Source organism: Enoplosus armatus, chromosome 15 (genome assembly GCF_043641665.1).
Source record: "Enoplosus armatus isolate fEnoArm2 chromosome 15, fEnoArm2.hap1, whole genome shotgun sequence".
NCBI classification, from domain to species: Eukaryota; Metazoa; Chordata; class Actinopteri; order Centrarchiformes; family Enoplosidae; genus Enoplosus; species Enoplosus armatus.
Window position 1 is genome coordinate 16,486,735 of NC_092194.1, and position 25,928 is coordinate 16,512,662.

General features: G+C 41.7%; 1 protein-coding gene across 1 annotated transcript in view; it reads right to left on the minus strand.

Annotated features, from left to right (window-relative positions):
• stard9 (StAR-related lipid transfer (START) domain containing 9) overlaps positions 1-25,928 on the minus strand; it is a 39,259-nt gene that overhangs the window by 9,015 nt on the left and 4,316 nt on the right. The window contains exons 3-22 of the mRNA XM_070920741.1: positions 24,274-24,390; positions 14,024-14,140; positions 13,737-13,769; positions 13,571-13,626; positions 12,841-12,953; positions 10,658-10,800; positions 10,420-10,487; positions 10,100-10,197; positions 9,695-9,910; positions 9,300-9,397; positions 9,133-9,210; positions 8,775-8,852; positions 7,900-8,079; positions 6,767-6,818; positions 6,288-6,413; positions 5,280-5,362; positions 4,974-5,035; positions 4,201-4,394; positions 3,520-4,000; positions 1,932-3,294 (exon numbers count right to left, since the gene is read on the minus strand). Coding sequence (XP_070776842.1) covers positions 1,932-3,294; positions 3,520-4,000; positions 4,201-4,394; positions 4,974-5,035; positions 5,280-5,362; positions 6,288-6,413; positions 6,767-6,818; positions 7,900-8,079; positions 8,775-8,852; positions 9,133-9,210; positions 9,300-9,397; positions 9,695-9,910; positions 10,100-10,197; positions 10,420-10,487; positions 10,658-10,800; positions 12,841-12,953; positions 13,571-13,626; positions 13,737-13,769; positions 14,024-14,140; positions 24,274-24,390 — 3,756 coding nt within the window. The remainder of the gene's footprint in view (positions 1-1,931; positions 3,295-3,519; positions 4,001-4,200; positions 4,395-4,973; positions 5,036-5,279; positions 5,363-6,287; positions 6,414-6,766; positions 6,819-7,899; positions 8,080-8,774; positions 8,853-9,132; positions 9,211-9,299; positions 9,398-9,694; positions 9,911-10,099; positions 10,198-10,419; positions 10,488-10,657; positions 10,801-12,840; positions 12,954-13,570; positions 13,627-13,736; positions 13,770-14,023; positions 14,141-24,273; positions 24,391-25,928) is intronic.

Genomic DNA, 25,928 nt, shown 5'->3' on the forward strand with positions numbered 1-25,928 from the left:
GCATCCAAACAGCTCTGGGTGCCAACTTCATCCAAGCATGTATCATTGATGATAGGATTAAGATGAGATGTTGTTTTTTGTTTACCTGAATCATTCATTTCTTGAAATAAAGCATCTTTCTCCACTGGGTTTCCTTGAGAATCTACGCATTTTCTTGCTGTAGAATTGCTCATTGGTTGCAAAGACAGTCTGCCAGAGTGCTCAGACTCCCCATGGCTGTCAAGTCTCAGATTTGATTGAATGTTGTTTTTGGCAGAGGAGTTTTGGAAATCACAATGATCGATTACTGGTTCTGATGTCATGTCAGAAGATTGACCGTGCTCATAACGTTTCTGTGTTACTTCAGTAGATTCAAGCATGTAGCTCTTGTGGCTCATTCTCAATTCATTTGTCATATCTGATGCCAGGTGCTCACTTTTGTCCACTGTGTTTTCACTTGGCATCCTTTTCGGTGAAAGGTGTTCACCAAGGATCACTCCTTGTTTGACTTGATCACTCATTTTATCTCTCAGCTCATTTTCTGTCCATCCATTGTCATCCCTATAACAGCCAAAATGGCATGCAGATGACGACAAGACATTCATGCTTTGACTCCTGCTCTTCTTGTCATCATCGCTGCCAATCAATGACAGTCTCATGTGCTCTTTCACCACTTCTGAGATTCTCAGATCAATGGCGCTACAAATAGCATCTGACTTGCATATGTGTTTTCTATTTTCTTTATGTCCTCTGGGGTTGTCAATTTGGAATTCCCCCACTTTTGTTTCTGGAGCTACTTCCTTTATTGTTACATCTCCCTTTACAACTACTTTCCTCGCCCCCACAGAGGTACCACTCTGAGAACGATTGTCACCACATTCAGAGTCCTCAAAGATCTGACAACTCTGTCCAAGTATCCTACTCATGGGATCAGAAACTGGCGATGCCACTGAAGCCACGGTGTCTTGTCTAATGCTGCCATCAACACAAACAGAATCAAATCCACGGCTGTCAGCTTCCACAGAAGACTGTTCCCCCTTTGAGTCACTGGTGTTATTGTTGTCATCAGGCCAAATATCGTCCTGGCTGCCAACTGGTGCCGAGCACAAAGTTACCAACTCTTTGCTGTTGCTCCTCTTTGGAATTTTCAAGCTGCCCATGAAAGCATCCTGTTGGTCTTTGTTCCTCTTCCTGGAATTTGTACAAGCCGATTTAACGAGCTCCTGCTGTAGTGCAATGTACTGTTCAGTGCCCTTGTTTTCAACCTTGTCTGACGTTTTGTCCCTTGTAAAAGATTTGGTATTCCCAAACTCATATTGCTGTATATTCTTCAACTTTCCTGTTGCACCATCGCGATTGCATAGTACATCATCTTCAGCGGGCGGTTTAAAGGCACTTTCAGCGTCAGACACTTTGTTCAATACTTGACCTTGGTTAGTAAGACTTGTAGAGAAATGCATTACTGACTGACAACCTGATGTACACATTTCAGTGTCAGAAGACACTGTGATGTCAGCGGCCACCATGACAGGTACATCTGTGAACACCTTAAGCAATTTTACTTGTGATGCTTGTTGTTTAGTGTGGTGGATCTCAGTGGGTGACACAAAAGCAGTTTCATCTAAGGTCGGTAGGGATGCTGGACTTGTGTTGCTGCTGTAGCCTAAAGTATCTGTAATTGCTTTCTCCACATTTTCTATTTGTCTCTCTGATTGCTCTACACAACATCCTACATCCTTCAGGGCTTCATCTGGTGTTGTTAGAATCTGAGAGTCTTGAAAATCTAATGTTTCTGATGTTCCCCTTGAAATTGTAACTCTGTGTTCCTGCACTGTCACATTTATACCTTCAGTGCTGGTGGACGTTGAGCTATAGCTTCTAGATCTGCTCTGGGAGTCTGAAAGGTTCATACTGGTTGGACTGGGATTGCTGCTGCTGCTGCTGCTCTCTACATCTATGGACATATTTTTGCTTTGGAAAGGCAGAGAATCCCTGTAAATCCTGGGACTGTCTGCTGCATCAGTGGAGGACCAGGCATCGGTGAGCGCCAGCATGTTCTCTGGCTCCCTCACACTGCAGCTGCTCAGGGAGCGTGGGCTGCTGGTCAAAGTGGTCTGCATGTTCCCAAAGTCCTCAATCAATTTGTGTACTGTGTCTCTCCTGCTAGAATCTGCTACTAATGGGTTGTGGGAAGGAGACTTAATTGTTGCACTGCAGTGTCTTGATTTTGGGGAGCCTTGCTGGCTCCAATATGCCTCTGCTGGGATTACCTGAGGTTTCTGACAGCTGTCCCAGTCTAAACTGATCCCTGCTGTTCTATTGTGCTGCATGGATGAATGGGAGCAATCTGTCACCAATGAGTAAGTTGGCACCACTGTCTGGCTAAGCCTCTCCACTGCTGAGTGTTTCCTACTGTTCTCCACAGCCAATGAATCTTTAGACATCTGACTGTCTTCGCTCTCTGCTTCACTCCGAGCTGCTTCCTCATGTCTCAGCTGCTCTGCTAGTGCTGTCGCATAAGCAGAGGACAGGGAATCAAGAGAGAAAAGGCTCTCACAGTCTGACGGTCCTGCATCCCTGTCTTCTTCTTCTTCCTCCCAACCAATCAATCCCTGTCTCTCCACCCATCTGCTGGTCTTGTTCATCAGAGCCTCGGTACTATGCCACCGCCTCAGTCTAATGTCCTCAAACAGAGTCCTTTGGTCAAGCTCCTCACACGAGACGGCTGTTTTGACAGCACATTTGCTTCGGCTCATCTTGGTATCTTTAAGGTTCCTGTGTCTTTTTTGTCTCCAGTGAAATTTGCTTGCTATCCTCCCCAGAGGTTTGGGGCCTCGTCCTCCATTCGCACCTGATGGTGGTTTCCTGAACACTTTGGACAGAGCTGTTTTTAACCTGGGCCCCACAGAACGAGAGAAAGTCTTCCTGACGGTTTCTAGTCCGTTGTTACATGCGTGGGGCTGAGTTATCTCATTCATGCAAGGGACAATCTGAGAACTAGGTTTGTGTGTTTTGGGTCCTAGTGTATTTTCTTTGCTGACTGGTTGCAAAGTAGTTCCAAGTGGTGACTTCAGAGTAACCGTTGAGTTCTGATCCGATCTGTTCTTAAAAGACAGGTCTCGGTTTGGCAGCAGAGGTTTTCTTTCTGGTCGTTCCCGGCAGGGCTGAGCTTGGGGCTCCTCTTTGGTAGTTTGTGTGATGTTTTCAGAGGAGCTTACTCTTCTCCGGCAGGCTTGACTTTGTCCTGAGAAGAGAGTACCGGAACAACTCTGGGTCCTTTCCCGAGGAAGGCACTCATCTGAAACCCACTTCCTGCTGCCAATGGAATCAGAGGTTGTGGAAGAATTTGACGTCAGTTCAATGGATCTGTTTCTCTTGAGAAAGTGTCTGTCAAGGAGAGAAAATGAAAGACCTACATTTAGGAATATATTCATATATAGGACCTACAAGCAACCACAAACATTTTGGACTGTATTAGCCCCTGTTAGCCCTTGCCCTCCATGCAATTAACTCACAGATTTAGCAACTCTGTGTGCTTACCTGAAGATAGGGGTGTTCTGTGGGTAGAGCCGGGACAGAAGATCTGCTGAAAATGAATGTCTACGAGAAACAAAAGGTCTTCCCCTGAGCTTTGAGGGGGACCCCAGCTCTGGAGACTCTGGGCTGTCAGGTCCTGGAGGCAGGGCCCTTTCCAGCCGCTGCAATTCCCTCTTAGCTTCCAACAGATGCCGCTTGCGGGCAATTCTCTCCAGCTGGTAGTGCAACCTTTTCCGACGGATGCGGCTCTCAGCCCGGCAAAGGGAGTGATGCTTTAGTAGCTCCTCCTGCACAGCCTTCTTCCTGGCCCTTACCACCCGGGACGGACGATCCACTGTGTGACCTTCCTGATCCTCAGACACCCAACTTGTCAGGCGCTCCAGGAGGGGTTCAGGGACAAGGTCTGTTTGAACTCCAGACTCCTGGGTGATTCTCTGCTCTACAGATGTTAGGCGCAGTTTCTCCTGCAAAATCCACTGCTGGACTGTTGAGTAAAGATTTACAGAAGGGAATCATAAGGGGTGGATATCTTACACCTACGCAACATTTATCAATATACTTATAATTTTATGTGGTTATTGCCCATTTGGCAATAAAACTATCTAGAATTTTGGCTTGGATTTTGAAAGTTGACAGGTATCTTCATTACCAATAACTTTTTATGTGTGTGGAAAGAGTACTTACTCTCACTGTGCTGCTGTCGGAGGTGGGCCTGCTCCCTCTCCAGCTCTCTCTCAGCCTTTCTCTGTTCAGCCTGTATCTCCTGTCGCAAACTTTCCACGTAGCGCTGCTGCACCTCCACACGCTGCCTAGCAGTAGGCTCCTCACTGGGGCAGAGACAGGCACCCAGCTGCCCTTGAAGCTTCACTTCTTCGACACTGTAAAACAGACACACAGGTCATACACACAGGGATAAAAAAAACTGATTGAAACTGTGATGGAAAAAAGCAAAGAGACAACCATAAAAAGTAAAGGAAATCATTTAATCTCACCTCAGTAAAATTTAATGTCTAGCATTGCGTAGTTTGTGGTGGCAGGTTTAAAGTAAAAGCTACTGTTGTTGGTTTTCAGTCCTGCGTCCCAGCAGTAACCAAGCAACGGCTGAGCCTGTCCTGTAAACATCTAGCTGGGATTGTTCACAAGGGTGGGGGCTAATGGAAACATATGCCACCTCCACCAACTAAATGGAAACACACATGAAGCATTGTCCTAGTTCTACAGTATGAAAACTGGTGCCCTATGTACAGTGAGTGACATATACTGTGTGTGTGTGTGTGTGTGTGTATATATATATATATATATATATATATATATATATATATATATACACACACAATATTTTTCTTTCTATATATATATATATATATATATATATATATACACACACACACACACACACACACACACACACACATTTTGTGTTGTTCTGTGAATTTCTTTTTGAAGGCAGTATTTACCTGTGGTCAGGGGTCAAGGGGCAAAGGTCAATGTAGGTGCAGGTCATGCCACCTTCACTGGCCTAAGAACAGCATAGAAAATATCAACTTTAATATTTACCGGAAATAAAAAATAAACAATAAACAATCACAACTACCACTATTCTCAGAACAGATATATCAACAGAAAATGATTATTTGAAAATGATTTAGTGTATCACTAGCATTACAGTTTATACGCCACAGCATCCCAGTCATAATAAATGTTATCATGATTGCCATCATAACCAACAGCATCATTTTCATTTTGAGCTGAGCAGCACCTACCCGTCTGCGTTCCCGGAGGACGGCTGCCTCTGCTGGGTGGTTGAAACGGAACTTATGCACTCCTCCCAAGGTGATCACCGTCCCTGGAGACAGAGAGACATGTCCTTCATCACAAGCTGTGCTCAGCCGGTAGCATTGTGTTGATGTAAGCTGAAGACAGTAGGTGTATGTGCTGCGCTGTATGGGGCAGGGTGTATGTGAGTGTGTGTGTATATAATACATATATAATTGTACATCTACCCATATATCTTATCAAATCTTAAGTATGCATCTTTAAGGGAGTGTGTGTATAATTGTATATTAACCTATATGTGATATCCAGCATAATGCAACAATCTCCAGGTCATGTGCTGCTCAGGTCTGATTTTATGTATCACTGAATGTTCGTCTACTCCGATAGCCTACGTGTGATAAACATCAAAATATTTTTCTTTCTACTATTCTTATTCTAACACAAATTTCTTACAGTATGCAGTTTTGATACTTCTTATGTTTGGCATTTAATTTACACTGATCACTTATCACTCTATATATTAGTGTGCATTGTCAGTGGCAGAGTCTGCCATTGCAGCGCAGTGATAAACATGTCATTTTGAATGAAATTCAGGGGCTTGTATTAATAAGACGTTCTTATCTACAGTTCTTAATACAATAGCAAGTAATAATAAATAACAAGTGTCACCAACAACAAGAACTGAAATCTTACGGATCATAACTTTCTCTTTCTTCTCTCACAAGTGTCGTACCTAAGCTAAGCTTCTAAAGGCATGAAAATGACAATAGCTGCCTCAGAATATTAAAATAACAATTAGTATTTATTATCAGTCAAATAAAAGAGACAGTGCCTGCATACTCACGAGGCTCGGATCAGATATTAAAAACATGCTACAACTTGCTGTTCACTTTTGACTACAAAATGTATAATCTCTGCCACATCACGTATGCAAAAAAATGCTGTGGGAACACAGACAGTCTGAACAAACTGTTTTGTTGAGGACAGGAACTGACCTTGAGCCAGTCTACAGGGCTCAGTGACCTCCCTGTCGTTGAGCAGGCAGACGCAACCCGGCAGCGGTCTGAGCGTTACCATACCTCCGTGGTTTTCAATCTCACAGCTGGCACTGCCCTGCAGAACTAGACACAGGATGCAGAAACACAATCGCACATACTGATTTAAAAAGCTGTGCTGATGCAGCTGCTGTACTGCTAAATGTATTCAGCGATCAATGCAGTATTTTATGAAAAGTGAACAGTCAATGTTAGGATATATATAACGTTTTACTATGCATTCTCATATAATAGTCACATTGTACTGTATATCTGTATCTTCTGCCATGTTACATGATTTATGACTTATGTTTTATGTAAAGCTGACAGTTTTCTGTATGTCTACTCTGCGATAGTACATGGTTGTAAGACTGTACAGTTTGAAAAGCAATATTTGCAGCTGGATGAGGAAACATGGAGACCAAATTAATAAATAATACCTATTTGTGGTTCTTCAAACTGTTCCTGAGGTCCAATGCGGGTAACTCCTTCCTGTAAGAAAAAAAACATATATTTAAAATCTACATAAACAAAAACTATTGTGCATACTTGACATTAGCTGGTTGTACTCAAGACAAGCAATAGCAGGTATAATAAGAATTTTACACAATGATCTCAGAACTATTGTCCTTTCACTTTTAATCTTCCACTTAGCTGACAGAAAAAATATCATTGTTTACTTTGAAGTCTTATCTAATGGGATTAAAGGCTTTCTTATATGGTGTCAAGACCACATGTGCTCCCAGGTGGCCTCAGCTCTTCACATGCAGGAAACAGTGTAATTGTCAGGCCTAAGGGTAGGCTTGTCATTGTCAGAATCAGGACAGCTTAAGCTCCCTTGAGTCCTAGCCTCAGAACTAAGAGCCTCTTATCCGACCAAGCTTTATGCATTGCGGAAGACACACACACACACACACACACACACACACACACACACACACACACACACACACACACACACACACACACACACACACACACACAGATGGGAGATCGACAGGACAGTTGGAGGGTAGAGAGAGAAGAAAAGACAGCAGAAACGCACCTTTTCTCAAGAGCTTTTCTAGCAGAACAGAGAAAAAAGGTAGGAGGAGGAGAGGGAAGAATCTAGTAGGAAAAAAAAGATGGTTTCAGTCAAGATAGCTGACAAATCAGTAACTTGAGAGTTGGGAAAAAAGTAGAGCGAATGCAAAGAATTTCAAGTCTGTGGGAGTTTGCATCATGTTGTTCATGCAAATGTGTATTTTTAGTGAAACAGCATGTGTGCAAATGAGTTATGTGCCTCTGGGGACAAAAAGAAACGTACAGAAGAAAGAGGCAGAGTGGAAGTACACGCTTAATAACCTCTAATACAACTGACATGTATAACACTATTCATTCTCCTAACTCCTACACTTAAACTTGTAATTCTGTTAACTAATTAACTAACATGTATGTGGATATTTACACCAAAAAACACTACACAAAATTCATAAAGAAAATACCTCAACAACAGACAGTTAAATAATATCAAAACACAACAATATTACTGTTCATGGACACAGCACATCCATTTTCCTTTTTATCATCATACCCTGAGGTGATAGAAGACGACCCCGGTGCTGAGAACGTCTCTATCGAGAGTAACCAAATGTGGTCGGAGGGAGTTAATGAGGAATCCGGCCAGGTCTCTGTTGATGTCAACACTGTACTGCTCCAGCAGCTCCTTCTTGTCTCTCCAGCTCTCCGACCAGTCCTTCGTCAGCTGCTCCACCTAAGGAGGAGACATGGACGAAGACGATGACGAAAGGTAATCCCAATACAATAGAGATGGATGGAATCTTGTTTTTGGAGCTCAATACACTGAACAATTGCATTTGAAAATATCAACAGAGATGGGGTTTTTTTTTCAAGAAACAATGTCCTAGTTACTCAAGATACTCCACAGACCTCACTGAGAACATTTTTACTATTACCTATTAAAAATGTTCCTCATTAAGTCTCTGCAGAAGTTGATAACAATGTCAAATAATCTAGTGAACAAAAGCTATCTAGATACAACAAGGAGTAAATTGAAAAAATGCTAAACGTAACTTCATGCACATTTACAAATGAATCTGCATATTCTGCACATATTTCGATCTTTCTATCGTTTCTAAAACCTTTTGACCTGACTGGAGTTTAAAATTCAATAACCGTCACTTTGAATAATGCTCGGCCGTACAGCACGCATTTGTGATGATGGACCCATCAATAGGTCAGTGAGGTTAAAGATGTCAAAGGGAGTAGTTTCTGTAAGGCTTTATGTGAGGCGCAAGACCTCCAGCCCTCTGATTATATGTTGTCCTGTATTTCTTAATAGTGAAATTTGTGTCATTAAACATTAAAACATTAGGCAGCACGCTGCCTTGATGTGACAAAGACCACTGTATCTGTCAGATGTAACCATCTGTGCTGACCCTGTGTTACCTTTAGTTCGTTCTGTAGCACGATTTCCGAAAGGTTTCCATCCCTCTCGTCGCTCAGGGATGGACTGGGATTACGCTGCTGTCAGTCAAGAGAGTAAAAAATTATTTGTCAATGTGCTGTGCAAAAGGAAAATGTCACATTGGTTACAATGAAATTCAATCTTTACCACCGAGGGAATTAAAAATGTCACAAAACACAAAGCACGGTATAAAGCCTGTGCTACAAAAACTTGTAATGGGGGAATCTCTTTTATTCAAAGCCTTCCAGTACTAAGAGGGCTTTTTGAGGGGGGTAAACCCAGCAGGGTGTGTCCCTGGGAGAGTTAGCGCTATGCTCCAACGATAAAAGGTCACCATACCATTTCAAAACTGAGCAGCATGCTCTTCAGTCTGTCAATCTCCTCTCTCAGTTCCCGGATCAGCCGAACATTGACATCCTGCACAGAAATCAAAGCACACATTAACCTACTAAAAACATTTTGATCAAACATTAAATCTTGTCATCAGACTCTAAGCAGCCGCTGACCTCATTAACCCGAGGCTTGTTGACAATATTTCTGGCATGGGCAGCATAGCGCAGGGTGCTGAGGGTCTCGTTGTAACTGTTAGCGGAGGGTGAGACCGCTGCAACACAAATACGCACAAAAAACACACAAGCAAAGAGACGCACACACAGCAATTAGCACTCACGTCACAAGAAATAAGTATGCAAGGCATAGACAAAACATTTTTATTTAATTTCCACCCTTCCAGCCAGTCATTAGGTTCATTATTGTTGTCATTTTCCATGTTTGCCTTTAGGGTTTGATGTTGATATAAAGCCGCTCATGATTGCAGCAACCAACTCTAAATATTCGGTTAAAGCTTATATAAGCATCTGCAGTTTGGTCCTTTCACAATACCGCCACCTCTTAGACTTACTTGCAATCATGATGGTCTTTGAGTTTCCGCCCAGGCTGTCTTTGAGCAGCCAGGTTAGGACCGAGTCTCTATAGGGGATGAAGCAGTGCCTCCTCCCACCTCCTCCTCCTCCTCCTCCAGAATGGGAGCTGCTGTGGCTTCCCACCGTGCTGCCGTCGCCCTCAGAGGCCATGCTGTTGATACTCTGACAGCTGCTGGACATCTGGGAGTTTTGGGCTGTGGAGGCAGCGAGAAGAAGAGGTTGAGGGATGTATGGAGAGAGTGTTATGAACAGTAGGGAATACTGTAAAGATGTGGAAGGGAAAAAAAGGAATTTGTGGAGGTCCATGCTAGATTTAATTTCAAACAAAAACTGCTCTCTTAGACTTCGTCACTTGAACTTCAAATTGAATTATCTTCATTTACCAAGAGCAGATATGACGATGCCCAAAGTGACCAGCGACTTGTTGATGTTAGATCCCTCTGTCAGTCTATCCCTGCAGTAGTGGGGGTCTGCTCGCTCACTGTCAGACACAACAAAAACACAAAATGAGGTTCATGATATTCACAATGATTAAAGACACGAATTATGGAATTAAAAAAATGTGGACTTGAGAATTTACTAAAATCTCAGGGCAGTAACCGAGATCCACTAGGGGGCAGTTTTGTCAATGACTTTCACTCAAAAGATGTTGAGAAAAAAAACACACACAAACACACACAACAGAAGGAAATAACAGTTTCACCTCCCAGCCAAGTCCACCAGGTTAATCTTGCTGACAGTTTCTGAAGGGAGGTTATTTTCTAGGATTGCCTGCGGAGAAAAAACAAGAGACAATGATAAATGTTCCACCTGAAAATAGACACTATTAACTGCACATTAGAATCCAAGGAGCAATAATGGGCAAACAATTAGAAAGAGGATCATTAGCAGATTGACTCATTAACAGATAATTGTTTCTGTATATAAAAGCTGATGATGACCTGTGTGTACTGGATGGTGAAGATGGCGTGGGATCTACTGCTGGCATCGTGGTTGTGGGTTGCCGCGGTGATTCGGTTGGCAATTCCTTCCTCCAAAAGGTCCATGGCCTGCTTACAGTCTGAGATCACATGCTGCGACAGGTCTGATTAGAGAGAAACAAACGGAGGAAGAAAATGCTGAAGAAACTGAGCAAACAGTGTGAGAGTATTTAGGTTTTATATGAACCTCAAAATGTTTAGTAATTGACCCAATTCCCACAGTGGAAAGTAACTCATATGAAACTTGGGTGGGAAAGAGTGAGAAGTAAGAGTGAGTGCAGATTGGGTGCATTGTATTGTTGGGTAGGGTTAAAAATAAACATGTTATTTTATCGAATCCTTCAAAAAACACATGTAAACGAATGAAGATCAAAAAGTAAGAAGGATATACATTTACATAGTTTGTATGGCTGCCCTAGGAATAAGGTTACACTGATAAATTGAGTAAAAGTAAAACTACACTGTTTTTGGAGGGCTTAAAATGTTTATGCAACACTGACAGTGACACTAATGACACTGCAGAAAACAAGAAAAAGACATTCTGGCGGAAAAGGAGGGATAGGGATGTGAAAAAGACACAAACAGGAAGTATGTCTCATCAATGCTCACGTTTGACCCGTAATATTTTCCAACAGCATTTAGCAACCAAAAAAAACTCTGACAATGTTCTACCTCCAGGCGTGAATCACATATCTTACATGGATGTAAAACACATGCACACACAGATTACCACAGAGCCTCATGGTGCTAACACATGTTGTTACTTTTTTTTTTTCACCTTATTTTAATATTAACATTTAATACAAATATTGAATAAAGAGTTATTTCAAAAGAGTAAGAGTGACAGTTAAACACTGTTTGATGGAGAAGTAAACGCTGGGAGTCCTAAATGTGCTCTGTGTGTGCGGTGAAGTGTTCTCCCTGGAAGCACGAGGAAATGACTTCACTTCCTCTGGTCAACTGGGATTTCTCCTGATACAGACAATGAGTGGATGTGGGCTTTAAACATAGAGAGGCAGCCGGATGAGAGGGAGAGAAAGAAAGAGGAGGAAAGGATGAGAGAGAGAGAGAGAGAGAGAGAGAGAGAGAGAGAGAGAGAGAGAGAGAGAGAGAGAAAGTAAGACAAGCTAAAAGAGGAGTCTGGATCAGAGCCAGGACGGCCGGTTCTGGACCAGATCAAAAGATTCACAACGGAACAAAATTCCACCACTGACCACGGCAGCTTATAAACTAAACTTACAAGACACGAGCATTACTCAGAATACTGCAGACCATGTTACATATCCAAGCCCATAATTTGACAAATTGATGTGTCTGAGAGTGTTGAGACAGAAGATTTAACCTTTGGTATCCACTCTCATCTTCACTCTCTTAATACCAAGAGTTTCAGATAGATTATTTTACTATGTGACCCACTGTTGAGTGTTTGTATACATTTTACAACATAATCATTGGACTCTTCTTGGAGTTCATAACCTGTGAAAGCACCTAATCATAGAGACCATAAAAGTCCTATTGTATGTCTGAGTCTGAGGTTGCTGCAAGAACGTTTAAAAGAACGTTTTTCCTGTGCAAAGATTTTAACCATGGTGAAATTATCTCAATAGGGTAATGAGAATTTGCTGCCTCTAGACCTCTAGTTAAGCATTTAATCAGTAAGACAGACAGAAAAAGAAAAAAAGCGGAAATGATTTGTTGATCTTTGAGCTCAACATTTTGTGCAATTACACCTGGAACTGTGGGGTCGTGTTGGAATATTGAATTTAAATTATAATTCATTTAATTTGTTTTACTTGCTTTGTGTTTTTAGGACTGTTTTTTGCACAAACCCTCAGCTGTAAACCTTTCCTGCACAGGTTTAGTTCATGTCTATGTGTATGTGCGTATAGGTAGGTGTATAAATATGATTGTCTCCATGTATTTATTATTTCTTTTACATTGCAAATGAAAAAAGTAAGTAAAAATAAATAAAATATAACTTAGTTTTTGAGGCAGCAAGTTGAGAATCAACATCTTATGTATTCTATTCTTGCTGAAAGAAAAAGCCTTTCAAATTTGAACTGAGTTTAGCTCTGGTAACTATACATTATATGTCTTTGCTGTCTACCACTTACAGTATAGATGCAGGTGCCCCGGACACTCACCTTGTACATAGGGTCCTTTCTCAGGGTGCTCTCTAACTCTCAGGGAGGCTCTCTTCTTCTGCTCTCCTCCTCTCAGCAGGTCTCGCACACGCTCGTTATAGATCTCCAGGAAGCTGCAGGGACAGAGGGATAAGACAACACTCTGCTATGAAGACACACACTTGATATAATGTCAGGACCGGATCACTTAATGTCAGTTTTATCCATACCATCACTGAGATGCACACCACAGGCCTACATACAGTCTATTACACATTATGCGAGTTGTTTTATGTCAGTTCATCTTCCATAACATGTTTAGCCTAACTCTAACCCCAAATATTTAAGTTTACTTTTCTGACATTTTGCCTTTATTGTAAAGTTGACAGTACAGCGAAGGAGGGGGGTGACATGTGACATTGGCTGTATTTGAACCGGGTCGTAGTCATGGTAACATGGTCTGCATTTAGACTGCTCGTCCAACCAACAGCCCAGAAACAAAGTTCACACTATGGAAATTATAATCTTTGAATCATAAAATCGCTACATCTTTGCTTGTTAATGAATGTCAGGGAGAACCCAGAAAGCATAATATCCGCTTTGTCAAGTTAACATTACCTTCAAGAAGTTGTGGAAGTTGAGGATGCCTCCAACACAGACAAGAAAATCCAGTGATTGTGATTTGCATTGTGTTGCCTGCAGCTTTGCAGCATACTTGTTTCATAGATAGAGTCAGACAATAACACAGTACCTGATCTCCACTCTGCTTGAGTTTTGCCCAAATGTGTCTTCGGACCTAAAGAGACCCTGTAAGGAACAGAGAAATGTATTTCACTTCACACTACAACACCGGATACATTATCAGTGTGCTCACTTCACTGAATTTATGTTGCATAAATTATAATCCACTGACGTACCTGACAGATCCGAGGAGTCAAGCCAATGGAGTCCTGACATCATACAGAAGAAAACAAAAAAAAACAAAAAACAGATGTGAGTTTTCAGTAGCATTGTTTTGACAGTTGCCATGTAGAATTGGGTCACAACTAAATGCTTTTCATTACAGAATGATTGTTTGCAGTGCAGCATGGTTTGGGTTTATTCTTTGTGCAACAGTTGCATTGCCTCCAATGTGCCTGGTGAGACCAGCTGAGGCCTGTAAAATATATATAATGCCATGCAGTGATTCCATTGTCCACCTCACCGGTGTCCCCATCATGGTGTACGTCTTCCCAGATCCTGTTTGGCCGTAAGCAAACAGACACACATTGTAGCCCTCAGAGGCACCGGACAGCACCGACACACCCAGGTCCTGGAACACCTGAGGAGCATTAACACACACACACACACCCTAAATCAAAAATACACAAAGAGAGAGCGACTAAGAGATGACTATAAATAAATGGGTGGAGTCACAGACCTGGTTTTCCTTATCCTATTTTTTCAAAATGTCTAGATAATTAAGAAGGGTGCCGACGAAAATCAGTTCAAATATACAAGTTAACAATGGAAGCAAACACATCTGAAAGCGAGTTTTACTGAAAAAGTAGGTGCTCTTGTGGACTGTTTACAATGTAAGCCAATGTCCTTGAACTTAATCGCATTGTGTTTTTACATGAGTGCAGATTTTCACAATCACAATGCCGTGGCACTGGGCCAGCTGTGGGGAGGTAATGTTGCTTCCTACTGAGGTGTTTGGGTAAGGAGCCGGGAGGTCAGCTAATACTCACTAAACTCACAATACTAAACAACTTTGCAGAAAGTGTATGTGAGAGAAACAAATGTGAGGGTCCAAAAAAACACTGAAAAGTGACGGGGTCAGGAAAATAAACCTCGCCTAAAAAGTGCGGTGGTGAGACGGAGGATCCGGGAGAGTCCCACTCAAAACAATCAACTGAGGCCTCTTGTTTTCCTGGAGTCCAGAGATTATTAGCACGACGCCAAATCACAACCACTTATTTTTATGAGGAGTATAACTGGTACAAAATACATGCTGAACAGTGTATGAAATGTGTGTTTTATGGCCAATCAACACATCCCCTTTGGTAAAGGCATTGTTGTTATGTTGAACTGAAGGTTGTCATAATAACTGCAATATCAGCAGCATAAGAACGAAAATAAATGTATTTGTTCTATGTGTTCTGCAAATTGAAATTTTATTTAAACATTACATTACAGGAGATGCTGTATCTGTGTGCACAGAAACTAAATGACAAACAGATTGAGATTAAAAATTGATATGTCTCCATTAAACACTGTTACAGTAACCATACAATAACCATTTTTATCATCAGAATATCACACAGCAACTCATGATGGTCATTACTTGTGGCAGCAAACATGTTCACAGAGGCATAGTTCCTTATCAGACACTTCTCTTCGTATGGGTGTCAACACATTGTCAATGTGGGTGTTTTCCACTATTAATATCATTTATTACAGGTTATCAGCAGCTCTACTAATTTCTGTGTGTGCATGTTACTGGTTAGATGCAAATGGACAAATGATTGGTCCTCTCTATTGTTATGTTTCCTTTGTTCATTACTGATAAGAAAAAGGAAACCTTATCAGAATGAGTTCCTGAGGACATGTGGCCTCATCAGCAATCCAAAAGCTCCGTCCAAAGGCAACATATGCCTTGGGGGGGGCATGCAGCAACCTGATCTAGACCAGACCTGAGACACAGCACATTCCCCCCAAGAACCATAACACACCCTGAAGATCAGTAAGGGGTACCCTTCCTTGGCCCCCGGGCTCAGGCCTGGACCACAGATACTGGTGGGTAAGTACACAGAGGAGAGAGGAGGAATGCTCACAAAGCTTCCTCGATCTCCAAGGATCAAACACAGGAATCATTTCAACATGCCTCCCATGTGTGCGACTACCAACCACTGTCAGGAGAAGTGAGAACCTGGAGCTAAGCCTGTGTATACTCTAGGCTTACAAAACGGTGGGAATAGGTTTAGGTTGGATGTGGATGAAAGCTCTTGTGAAAAGCCCGGGCCTTGTGAAAGCACCCTGAAAAGGATTCAATGGTCATCTGGTTGTTCTTAGGAGTGTGTGAATCTGTGTGTGTTAATATTCACCAGCCTTGAGTTTTCTCTGAGAAAAGTAAAATGTTCGACACTGATACGGTAGCTCACACAGAGACCAACATCTTATCTAACCACAGTGACCAACAAGTGAGTAAACCAACAGCCAAGGTTAGGACAGAGACTTTTTAAAATAAATAATACATAATACAGAGTACTGACTACCTGCTTAAAATGTTAACCAGCACCGTAAGTCACAAATGTCACGTCAACGTCAACAATTTCCCAAGTCCAGTAACCACCAGTCCAAAACCCAAATGTATTAAATTTGTTGTAATAGAAGAAATTTGATAGTATTCCTAAGCTGGAACCAGTGATTTTTGTTTTGCAGATTTTGCTTAAAAATGATCAATTATTAAAATCATTACAGAAGTTAACCTGCTTTTAACTGAGATGCAAAGTATTAGTTGGAATCATTAATGGAATCATTTTACATTTCATCTGTTCCTTCACAACCCTACCAGTGCTGAAAAAGATAGCCAGCAATTCAGTCAGAAGTTTGATAATAGATTTAGCATTTAAGACATTTTTCAAGTAAAATTATAAAACATTCTCTGGTTCCAGCTTCTCAAACGAGAGGATTTGACGTTTTCCTTTGTTTTATATAATTGAACATCTTTGTCTTGACTGTTAGCTGGACAAAACAAGACATTTGAAGATACAGTTTTGTCTCTGGAAACTTGTGACGGGTATTTTTCACTGTTTTCTGACACTTTATAGACTAAACTTTTTAATCACTAAAGACCTACACAGATAGATCAATAAAGAAAAATAACTGCTTGCTGCAGGCCTAAACTCTACAAACACCATTTTTCATTTTAAAGTATTACCCTGTTGCCTAGCCAACCATGTGCAGACAACAGCCACGTGCAACTAGTAAAAGAGCTGCCACAACGGCCGTCTTACTCAGTGACCTTATAAATCACCCAACAGGCACTGTGGTACAGACATCTAACAGACATGCATAGGAATCCATTTAAAACTTGTGAGTAAAGACGGTGTTTTGAGCCAACTAAGGGCTGTGACTAACAACAATAACATTATGGATTAATCTGCAGATTATTTTATTGCTTATTCAATTATTGTTTTGTCTAAAATACCAACCTATAAACCAACCTGATTTGACATGATATGACCAACAGATTGCTTATTTCATCACACCAACAGTTAAAAATCCAAAGATATTCCATTTATTATTATAGATGACAAAGAAAAGCATACAATCCTCACATTTGGACACGTAAAACAGTGAATGTTTGGTCTTTTTGCTTGAAAAATGACTGAAGCATTAAATCAATTATCAAAATAGTTGTTAATTTTCTGACAACCGACTAATCGTTTATCTAAGCCTAACTAAGGACCTTGAAAAGAAGCAGAAATTGTAACAGAAATGTAAGCAATATATACGGTGCGTAAACCTGAACAGAGGGAAAAAAACACCTGAATTTAAGCCAACAAAATAGAATTTATTTTTTTACCTTTATTTTATGTTAAAAAGAAAATTGAAAAGGTGAGTTCCTTATGTAACTGTTGCCCAACAAATAGTAACGTGACAACAAATGTCAAGGCGTGCAGCCCCCTGGAGTCCGGACCACCAAGTGTTGCCCCCTGCCTCTTAGCTGAATGGAGGCTTAAACATGAAGACAAAAAGCAGCGCCACCCCAGTCTTGTTCTCATTCTACTACTGAAAAACAGACACAGACACCCTCTCCTCCCTCAAACACAGAGAATCAATACAGCCCTTGTTAAAGTTGACCCTTTTAAATTCACTCTATGGGGGCTACGACAAGGCTGAGGGTCCCCCCAGGCTCAGCACAAAGATCAGGAACTTCACTTCAACCGCGAGCTCGGTCTCTCTGAACTTGACTCTCTCTTTTCTCTCTGTACACTATTTCTTTTTTTCCCTCCATTTCTACCATTTATTTTTATTAAACGTCTGCAAAAACACTTTAAATGACCTCTGAACAAAACCACAAGAGGAAGCATGAACTTATTTCAACCTCTTGAGAGAAAATATGAGTTAGTCTAGACTGGCTAGGCAACATTAAAACAATCCTGTTGTTTGTCATCACTGTCACCCCAAATTAAATCAGTAGATTGTTATTTGTGCCATTGTACTCTGCTTAAATGGCCCTCTGCCACAACCTACTTTCACAGTTTGCACCCTGCAGCATTGGGAGGTATTTTTGGATGAACAAAGCAGTGGAGGTAAGAGACAGGTTGCATTGTGGGAATGGAAATGTACTACAGGATCAAATGAAGCAGGAGAAAAACAGCCTGGAGATGAAGTGACTGGGTCAGAGCCACAGTAAGCGTGCAGGCTGGTTGGTCGCCTCAAAACACACAGGGGACAGACTAAACACCTCCATTAACAGGAAGGCGGTTGTCATCAGCAGGCTGCTGCACGTGCGTGTGTGTATGTGCATGTGTGTGCATGTCTGTGACCAGTTTAGAGGAAACAGCATCCACAACAAGGACAAAAGCCCCAGAGTTTGCTTCCCTCTCTGACAAAAAATGAACAAACAATCTAACAATGAAAGAGGAAAAGCAGAATATAGATTTCATTCTTGTATAGGAAATGCAGGACAAATTCATCAAGTCAAAACAGAGAGTTAGGAAGGAAGAATAAAACAAGGCTTTGGGGTTAGAAAAGGGGGCAAAAGGGCTCCAGATATAGCAGATGGCAAAGAAAAGGAGGGCCTGCTTTGGCTATAATTCATCACATATACTGCTGTGTATACATGAATTGCAGGTTATAATCCAAAACTTGACCTTTTGCAAAAGTCACCCACTTTCTCACATCTTTGCCTCTCTCCAATACAAACTATATGATCAAGTAGAAAAGGTAGAAAAACAGCCTCCAGGGAACAGAGGTGTCACTTCATTACATGTTACTGCTATATTTACAGTATCTTTTCATTTAGTTTTTTTGTATCAGCCAGTCACGCAGATGCATCAACTGAGATACTCGGCTGCACAATAGTCTCATCTGCAAACACCACAATCACAACACACCACTATCTCCAAATAAAATGCCTTGCCAAGCACTAGCTAAGATTCATATTTCAAGCAATGCAATGTCAGGAGATGGAAAGAGAGAGCTGGTTAGTGTACGCACAGCTTTAAATTAATACCACCACATGACACACTTGACGGCCATTTTCAAGTGGTGACATACAGAGAGATGTTATCTTGTAAAACCCTACTTTGGCAACATGTCACATGTGTCTAACTAAGTTGGACCAGACTTCCCTGAGGAAAATGAGGTCTCCTGAAAAACAAGGAACCAGCTGGGTTCCATGCCAGAGATCTGCACCATGATAAAAACTTTGTTCCATGTTGGTTTTGAAACATGGTAAACACTTTTTTTCCCAAAGAGGCAGCCTAGTTTGTGGCCTGGTAACATAGAAAAAAAGTGGAAAGGCAGCGAAGTGGGTGAGAAATGTTGACAAAGAGTGGCAATAGTGAAAGAGAAAGACAAGGTGATATAGACTGGCTGACAAGAGTGAAAAAGTAATGGTGTAATGCTTCTGTAATGAGTTAAGTCCTGTAATCACTGGCTGTGGAAAATGCCAATTGCTGGTCTGGTTTTATGTGGCCTGCTCTACACTAAACCCTGGAGAAGTATTTATGTGTTGTGGGCATGTGTGTAAGATGTCGTCAAGGGTGATGGCAAAAGGCCAGACAAGCAAAGTGAAGCACTTTGCCACATTTGAAAACTTCAGCTTCTCGTTGCTTTTGCCAGATTTGCCGCAACCAAGAAGACCAAGATTAATTTTCCCTCCACAGCTGCTCTCACTGGGAGGACGTCTCTGGGCTCAACGCAAAGACATGAGACTGCAAGTGAAAAAATAAGTGCAAAAAGAGATGCAACTTTCTCCCAAGCTCTCCATGTCCACGAATGGACAGCTGTGGAGGAGGTGAGGGTCCCTTGGATCCAGTCCCACACTTTCCAACTGGGTTACACAAACACAACAGCTGGGCCCTGAGCAAAAGCTAAAGACACAGGGGAAAAAAAGGAAACGTCACTTGTCCTGACTTCCTGCTGGGAATATGAGGGAGACAATCGGAGGTGAAAGAGGGAGAAATGTGAGGAGAGGACCACAGTGAGGGAGGGATGGAGGACACAGACAGGGAGACAGAATCACACAGAGCGAAAAAAGACAGAGAGGAAGCTGTTTGGCCGGAGTTCAACAACGCTCTCGTTTGTCACACTTGGACAGAATTTGTAGGTCAAATTAGCATGGAAGGGAGGAGAGGCTGCAAGAGAGGGAGGAGGGAGAGACAGAGATGTGCAGGCCAAACAGATAGGCTGCTCTTCATTACTCAGGCCTCCCTACACATGGAAAAGAAGGACAGTGGGGAAAAGAGGAACAGAGGACAGGAAAGTGAAAATAAAATGAAGGCAGGGGGCCTTGGGTAGCAAATTCCATTTTTCAGTGTACTCTCTTGTTGCAACTGACACTGGGGCAAAGGCTAGACTTAAAACAAATAAATAAAACCGTATCTGGAGGGTCTGGGGATTTGGTGCTCCTCCCCCAATCCTCGTTAAAGGGGCCAAAGCACAACACTGTAGAATGGAGCTGCATGTCACACTCTTTATGGCAGGCTGGAAATGCCTTCTCCAGCCTTCAGACTGGTGGGAGCCTAGTGTGATATCCATAAGGAGCACTGGTACAGTATAGGTTCCTTCACTGGGGAACAAACTACGGCAATATCACTACAGTTTGGCATGAACTCAACTACTATTCTTACACTATTTGATATAATTTGGGTGCCAGATTTGAGAATCCACACCCATAAATAATAAAACTACATGAGAAACATGTGATGTTTAACACACACATTTCAATCATATGAGATGTGATTAGACAATGACTGCAACAATTCAATGATGGGATACACATACCAAAAGTATGTGCAGCTATGAGGGGAAAATATAAAAAACGTTTTAAAATGCCCCATTGATTAGAAAATCCTTGAAAGCAATTCCAGGATATTCAGCTGATTCCAGATCAGCAGGAAAAGCTAATCACTTGCTTCTTGGCTCACTTTCCACCAATTTCTTCTGAAATCTGTGCTCAGTCATTCTGCTAACTAAGAGACAAAAAACACCAGATAGAGTTACAATGTGCAAGCTCTACTCTTCTTTGTAAGAGTTACCTGCAGCTTTAGTGTACATCCAACCACTTTCAGACTCTCTTATCTTCTGCCTTCACCAACAGAAAGCAGTAAGTCTTTACATAAATCACAGGTGCTTTTCCACTATCCATATGGCGCAGATGTCATATTTCTTTGTTAACAGCATTTTTGTTGTTGTTTGTCTGTTTGTGGTTAATTCAAACCAAGCTGAAATGGACTGGACTGTGTTGAGGGGGAGTAAATGCTTGTGTGTGTGTGTGTGTGTGTGTGTGTGTGTGTTCTTCTCATACACAGAGAAGCTATTCTTTCCCCAGTCTGCAGCACCACTGACACACAGACCTAGAAACACTGCGAGCATAATCAAATCACAAACTGCATCGACAGAGGCAGAGACAGAGAAGAAGAGGAGGAGGAGGAGAGGGAAAAACCCCAGCAAGCCGACTCCTTTTGGCAATAAAAACCAGCATTGTGCTCTGAGACGAATCCTCAGCAGTGACGTCTTTACCCTGAAATTTAACTGCAAAAAATCACTTAGTGAGGCAGCTGTGAGTTTGGCAGGCGATAGCTGGGGGCTGCAGAGGCACAGTGGACCCCTGCCCATTTCCCCTCCTGTCCTCCCCTCCTCCTCCTCCTCCTCTACCCGAGGAATTCACATTCCCACTTTCTCTTCGTCTCTAATCAGTTTCTCTTGCCATTCCCCGTCTCAGTCCTCTGCCTCTTTCACTTTCCTCTCCCATGTTTCTTACTGTCAGAAGCAATAAACAAGCTGAGGGGTTTGTGTTATTAAATGCTGGAAAGAACTATTTATTAGCTCAATATCTAGGCCCAAAACAAAGGCAGCATTTAGACATATAGTCCCAGTTCTCTCCTGCATTAACTCAACAGCTGGCTCCCATTATAGATTACAGTTCTCTTTTAAAAACCTACTACTTCTCACCTTCTCATTCCTCTTTGCTAAACCTTCTTCTAGAAACTTTTTTCACCCAAAGATACAACTTAAAAAAAATGAAAGACAGGCTTTTTTTCTTGTGGCGAGCCCTCTGCGACAAGAATTCAACCACGTCTGCACCCCAACATAAAGTTTAAGATACCACATTCTTCGGTATAACAGTGTATGAGGACGGAAACCCTCACCAGTATCTGGTGTAAACTATCAGTGATGCATGGACATGTACACTAAACGGTACAGTGCAGGAGTGGGGAGGGGGGTGCAGGGGCTGGATGGCGAGTCTCTGAGGGGCGCTGGGTGTGGTGAGATAGTGCTGCGCTGGAAAAGCAAGAGTTAAGATCCACTTTTCCCTTGTCTCATTCCACCACTGGCTCAGATTGTCTCAGTCTCATGGGGACTACAGTGCAAGACGAATTCAGAGCAAGTCCCTCTTCCTGCTCTGAAAAAAAGAAAAGCATGCTAAAATATATTTTGAAAGCAGAAACCATGAGAAAATCCAGTGCTGGCAAATTCAGCCTCAACTCATTACTGTGTAAAAATAGATGTGGTTGGATGCCAGATAAGAGAGCAGTGAATCCATACCCCCACTTGAGAGCAATTACTTAAATGTAATGGCACTAAGTGAAATGAGGCGACACAACAGTGTGTCCTAACATTGTTGTAAAATTTTGGTTGTGGATAACAAATCTGCCTACTCAACAGGCCACTTAGACTCTTCAGTGTTCTAAAAAGCAATTTGTCTGGTAAAATAGTTAAGAGTGGCTCTTGAATTATACAGTCGAGTCCACCTGCCACTGTGCTCCATTAATCTGGCTTGCTGCCCTATAACACAAACACAGCATTTTCTGCTTTTTGCATCAGGCACTGTCTTTAGATCCACCAGAGAAATGCCTCATTCAAATATTTTTCAACTGTGATGTGATCAGTGAACGGCTGACGTGGTCATCTACAAGATTCTTTGTTAAAGAGACAATTCTTCAGATTCTGGTGCAGGAAAAGAGGTCAGATTTAAATCCAGCGGCTCTGTCCTTCACTGGTGTCCTTTCGCCCACCCCGGGTCAATGGAGGAATGTCTTGTGGCAACCAGGCCACTGTGACTGGACACAATTCTGCTGAGGACAGCGGCAGCTAAAGCCAGAGAGAGGAACAAAAAAGGAGAGAGGAAGAAGTGCTGTCTGTTGCACTTCACAGTGTGTAGGCCGTCATCACAGCCACGTCTTTCTCAAACACATACAAAGGCAGCTCAGACAAGAAGAGAGATATGCACTGAGGGAGTGGCAGAGGAGAGAACCCCCGTAGAAAAGGATAGGAAAAGTGACTGTAAAACTAAGGCTGCAGCTATTGTGTTGAACATTGAAAAGTCAATGTTTTCAACAACATGACAATCTAAAAAAAGAACTCTCTATAGCAATAGGTTTTTGAGAGATTTCCTGTAATGAAATTAGGCACCACTTCCTCTTGATCTGGAGCCTGTGTCAGGTTCCAGCAACACCCTCCAATCAAAGCCAAACAAAGATATCTAATCGCCCAATCAAAGCCGGGACATGAAAAGCGAGCTGACTCTAGCCATGCCATCTCTGAGGCAAAGAGACTTCTGGGTAACAGATGGAGCTGATATCATATCCCCAGAGTGGCCATCTGTGTAAAAACATACAACACAACATACACACCCCTCTTGTTGTGGTTTGTCTACAAGGACACACGTTTCCTCTGGGCTCTTTTCTTGTACAGAGGTTGTGTTTGCCCAATGTCAACTTGTGGCCAAAACCTGATCGGCATACACTTGGTCTCCACCCAAAAGAGGACATATAACACGGTACGAAAACAAGAAGAAAAGTCTTTAAGTAGTGCTGCACAAATGGCTACTTGGCTACACTTGGATTACGAAATTGCCACTGAAACAGAACAAATATGGTGATTTTACCACCCAGGAGAACCCCCTTTGTGCTGGTTCTCCTTTCAGAATCTACTCTTGTGTACATCTGTAAGATAATCTGTCAAAATACTATTTATTTTGCAATATTTCCACTAATACAACCGCAGTAACATCAGAGAAAAATTGGGTTTGCGGCTGAATACTGGACTCTTCTACTTATTCAGGCTATGCCCCATATCATGTAAATGGGAAAATTAAGGGAATATTGTAATAGTTTAGTGAACAACCCATGTTTAAAAACCTATCATATGGAATACGGCCTCATTCAGAGTAAGGTCAATAGTTGGACATACCAGTTCATATAAACAAAGTCAGTTAGGGAGTTAGGTCATTACCTCCTCCTGCGAGGCGCAGTGAGGGTCTGTGGGGTCCACCGACCAGTAGCAGTAGTCAAAACAAAACTCCAGAAGCTTCTCCCTCGAATCTACTGCACCATCTGTACGTCCATCCAGCTTCAGGGAGGAAAACACAAGAGTACAGCTCATAAGGATTATTGTTTACACTCATTTTTATTTGATAGGAACCAATAACAGTCAACAGCATATAAGAACAAGGCAAGAAATACAATACAATTACTTAATTTGGTAAGTACAATGAATAAACAAGGATTTGTCTTACAGTACTTTATTAACAGCTAATATAGTATTACATTGCATGCTGAAATTCAAAGTGCTTAAAGTTAATTAAACATTGAGCAAAAAGAACATGAGCTGTATAAAAAACTCCCAGTGATAAAAGCCAGGTACGACGGCTTTTGTTTATGGGACTGCAATGGTGGAATTGTGAGCAGGCTGTTTCCATTCATTAGCGAAGCATTCACTCCTCCTCCAGTTCTTTAGTCGCCTCACTGCATTAACACTAAACACCTTTCTGCTTACTGCGAGTGAATCCTGAACTAAGCAAAGACAGCACAGCAGCGTTTGGACTTGTCCAAGCAGTTGCACTGCAAAAACAGTACAACATTTCTTCAAAATCACTGCATTCAACCTGGAGAAACATATTGTTCTTTTTTTCCTTGTCTTATTGTTAAACAGGGTTGTATCCACTTAACCTAAAACTTACTATTCTATATATATATAATTCTAAGTGTGTGAGTACTGGGAAGTGCATGTGATTGTGGCGAAACACCTTACTGTAAACACAACATGTATTTTCGCTGCATTGAATCTTGGTCTATTGGGGTAAATGTCAGTGGAGAAAGTGGCACCTGTATATTATATAAATTTAATTAATATAATTTATATAATGAAACATCATTCCAGTATTACAGTTACAACTGTTTGGCCGTTTTAGCCAAGTTAAACAGTTACAGTTCAATGAAACTTGGTAAACATCAAATAAGATTATCTGTGTGCACTACTTGTTTAGATGTGTATGTTCTATGTGTACAACATCAAATTATCAATGTCTGCATATAGTATAGTATTGCATATAGTTCTTGTTTAATAATGCCAAGAATTACTACTCTTAAGCCCTCTCTCTTTAATTCTGAAGACGGACAGCAAATCTTGACATTTACCATTAATTTTTGGCATATGAGATTTTGTTTTACAGACCCCATTGTTACAGCACTAGCACCTCAAACATTTTTGAGGTGACATCAGGGTATCATTATTACATTTGGTGAATATTTGGAGGTGCTAAGGGTTAAATGTCTTGCTCAAGGACACTTCAGTAGTGGTAGATTCATGCTGAGGAAAGGGTCCTTTAGTCACTGTTGTAATTCAAACCTAGCAGTCAATTATCCAAATCATTATCCAAAAGATGAATCCACTTAAACATCTATGCAAACAGCCTTTCCTTTCTCTAACTGCAGCATGAGGCAACACTAAGCTCTGACTATCAATTTTGTTCACAGCAATTGGCTCGCCTGAAAGCATGACTGTTTAACCCCTCAGCACTTTTAGGAAATTCAACAATGGCCTTGTAGTGTGAGGGATTAGCCAAGAGCAACATCGACCACAGGCAACTCTCCTGGCCAACGGAGCTT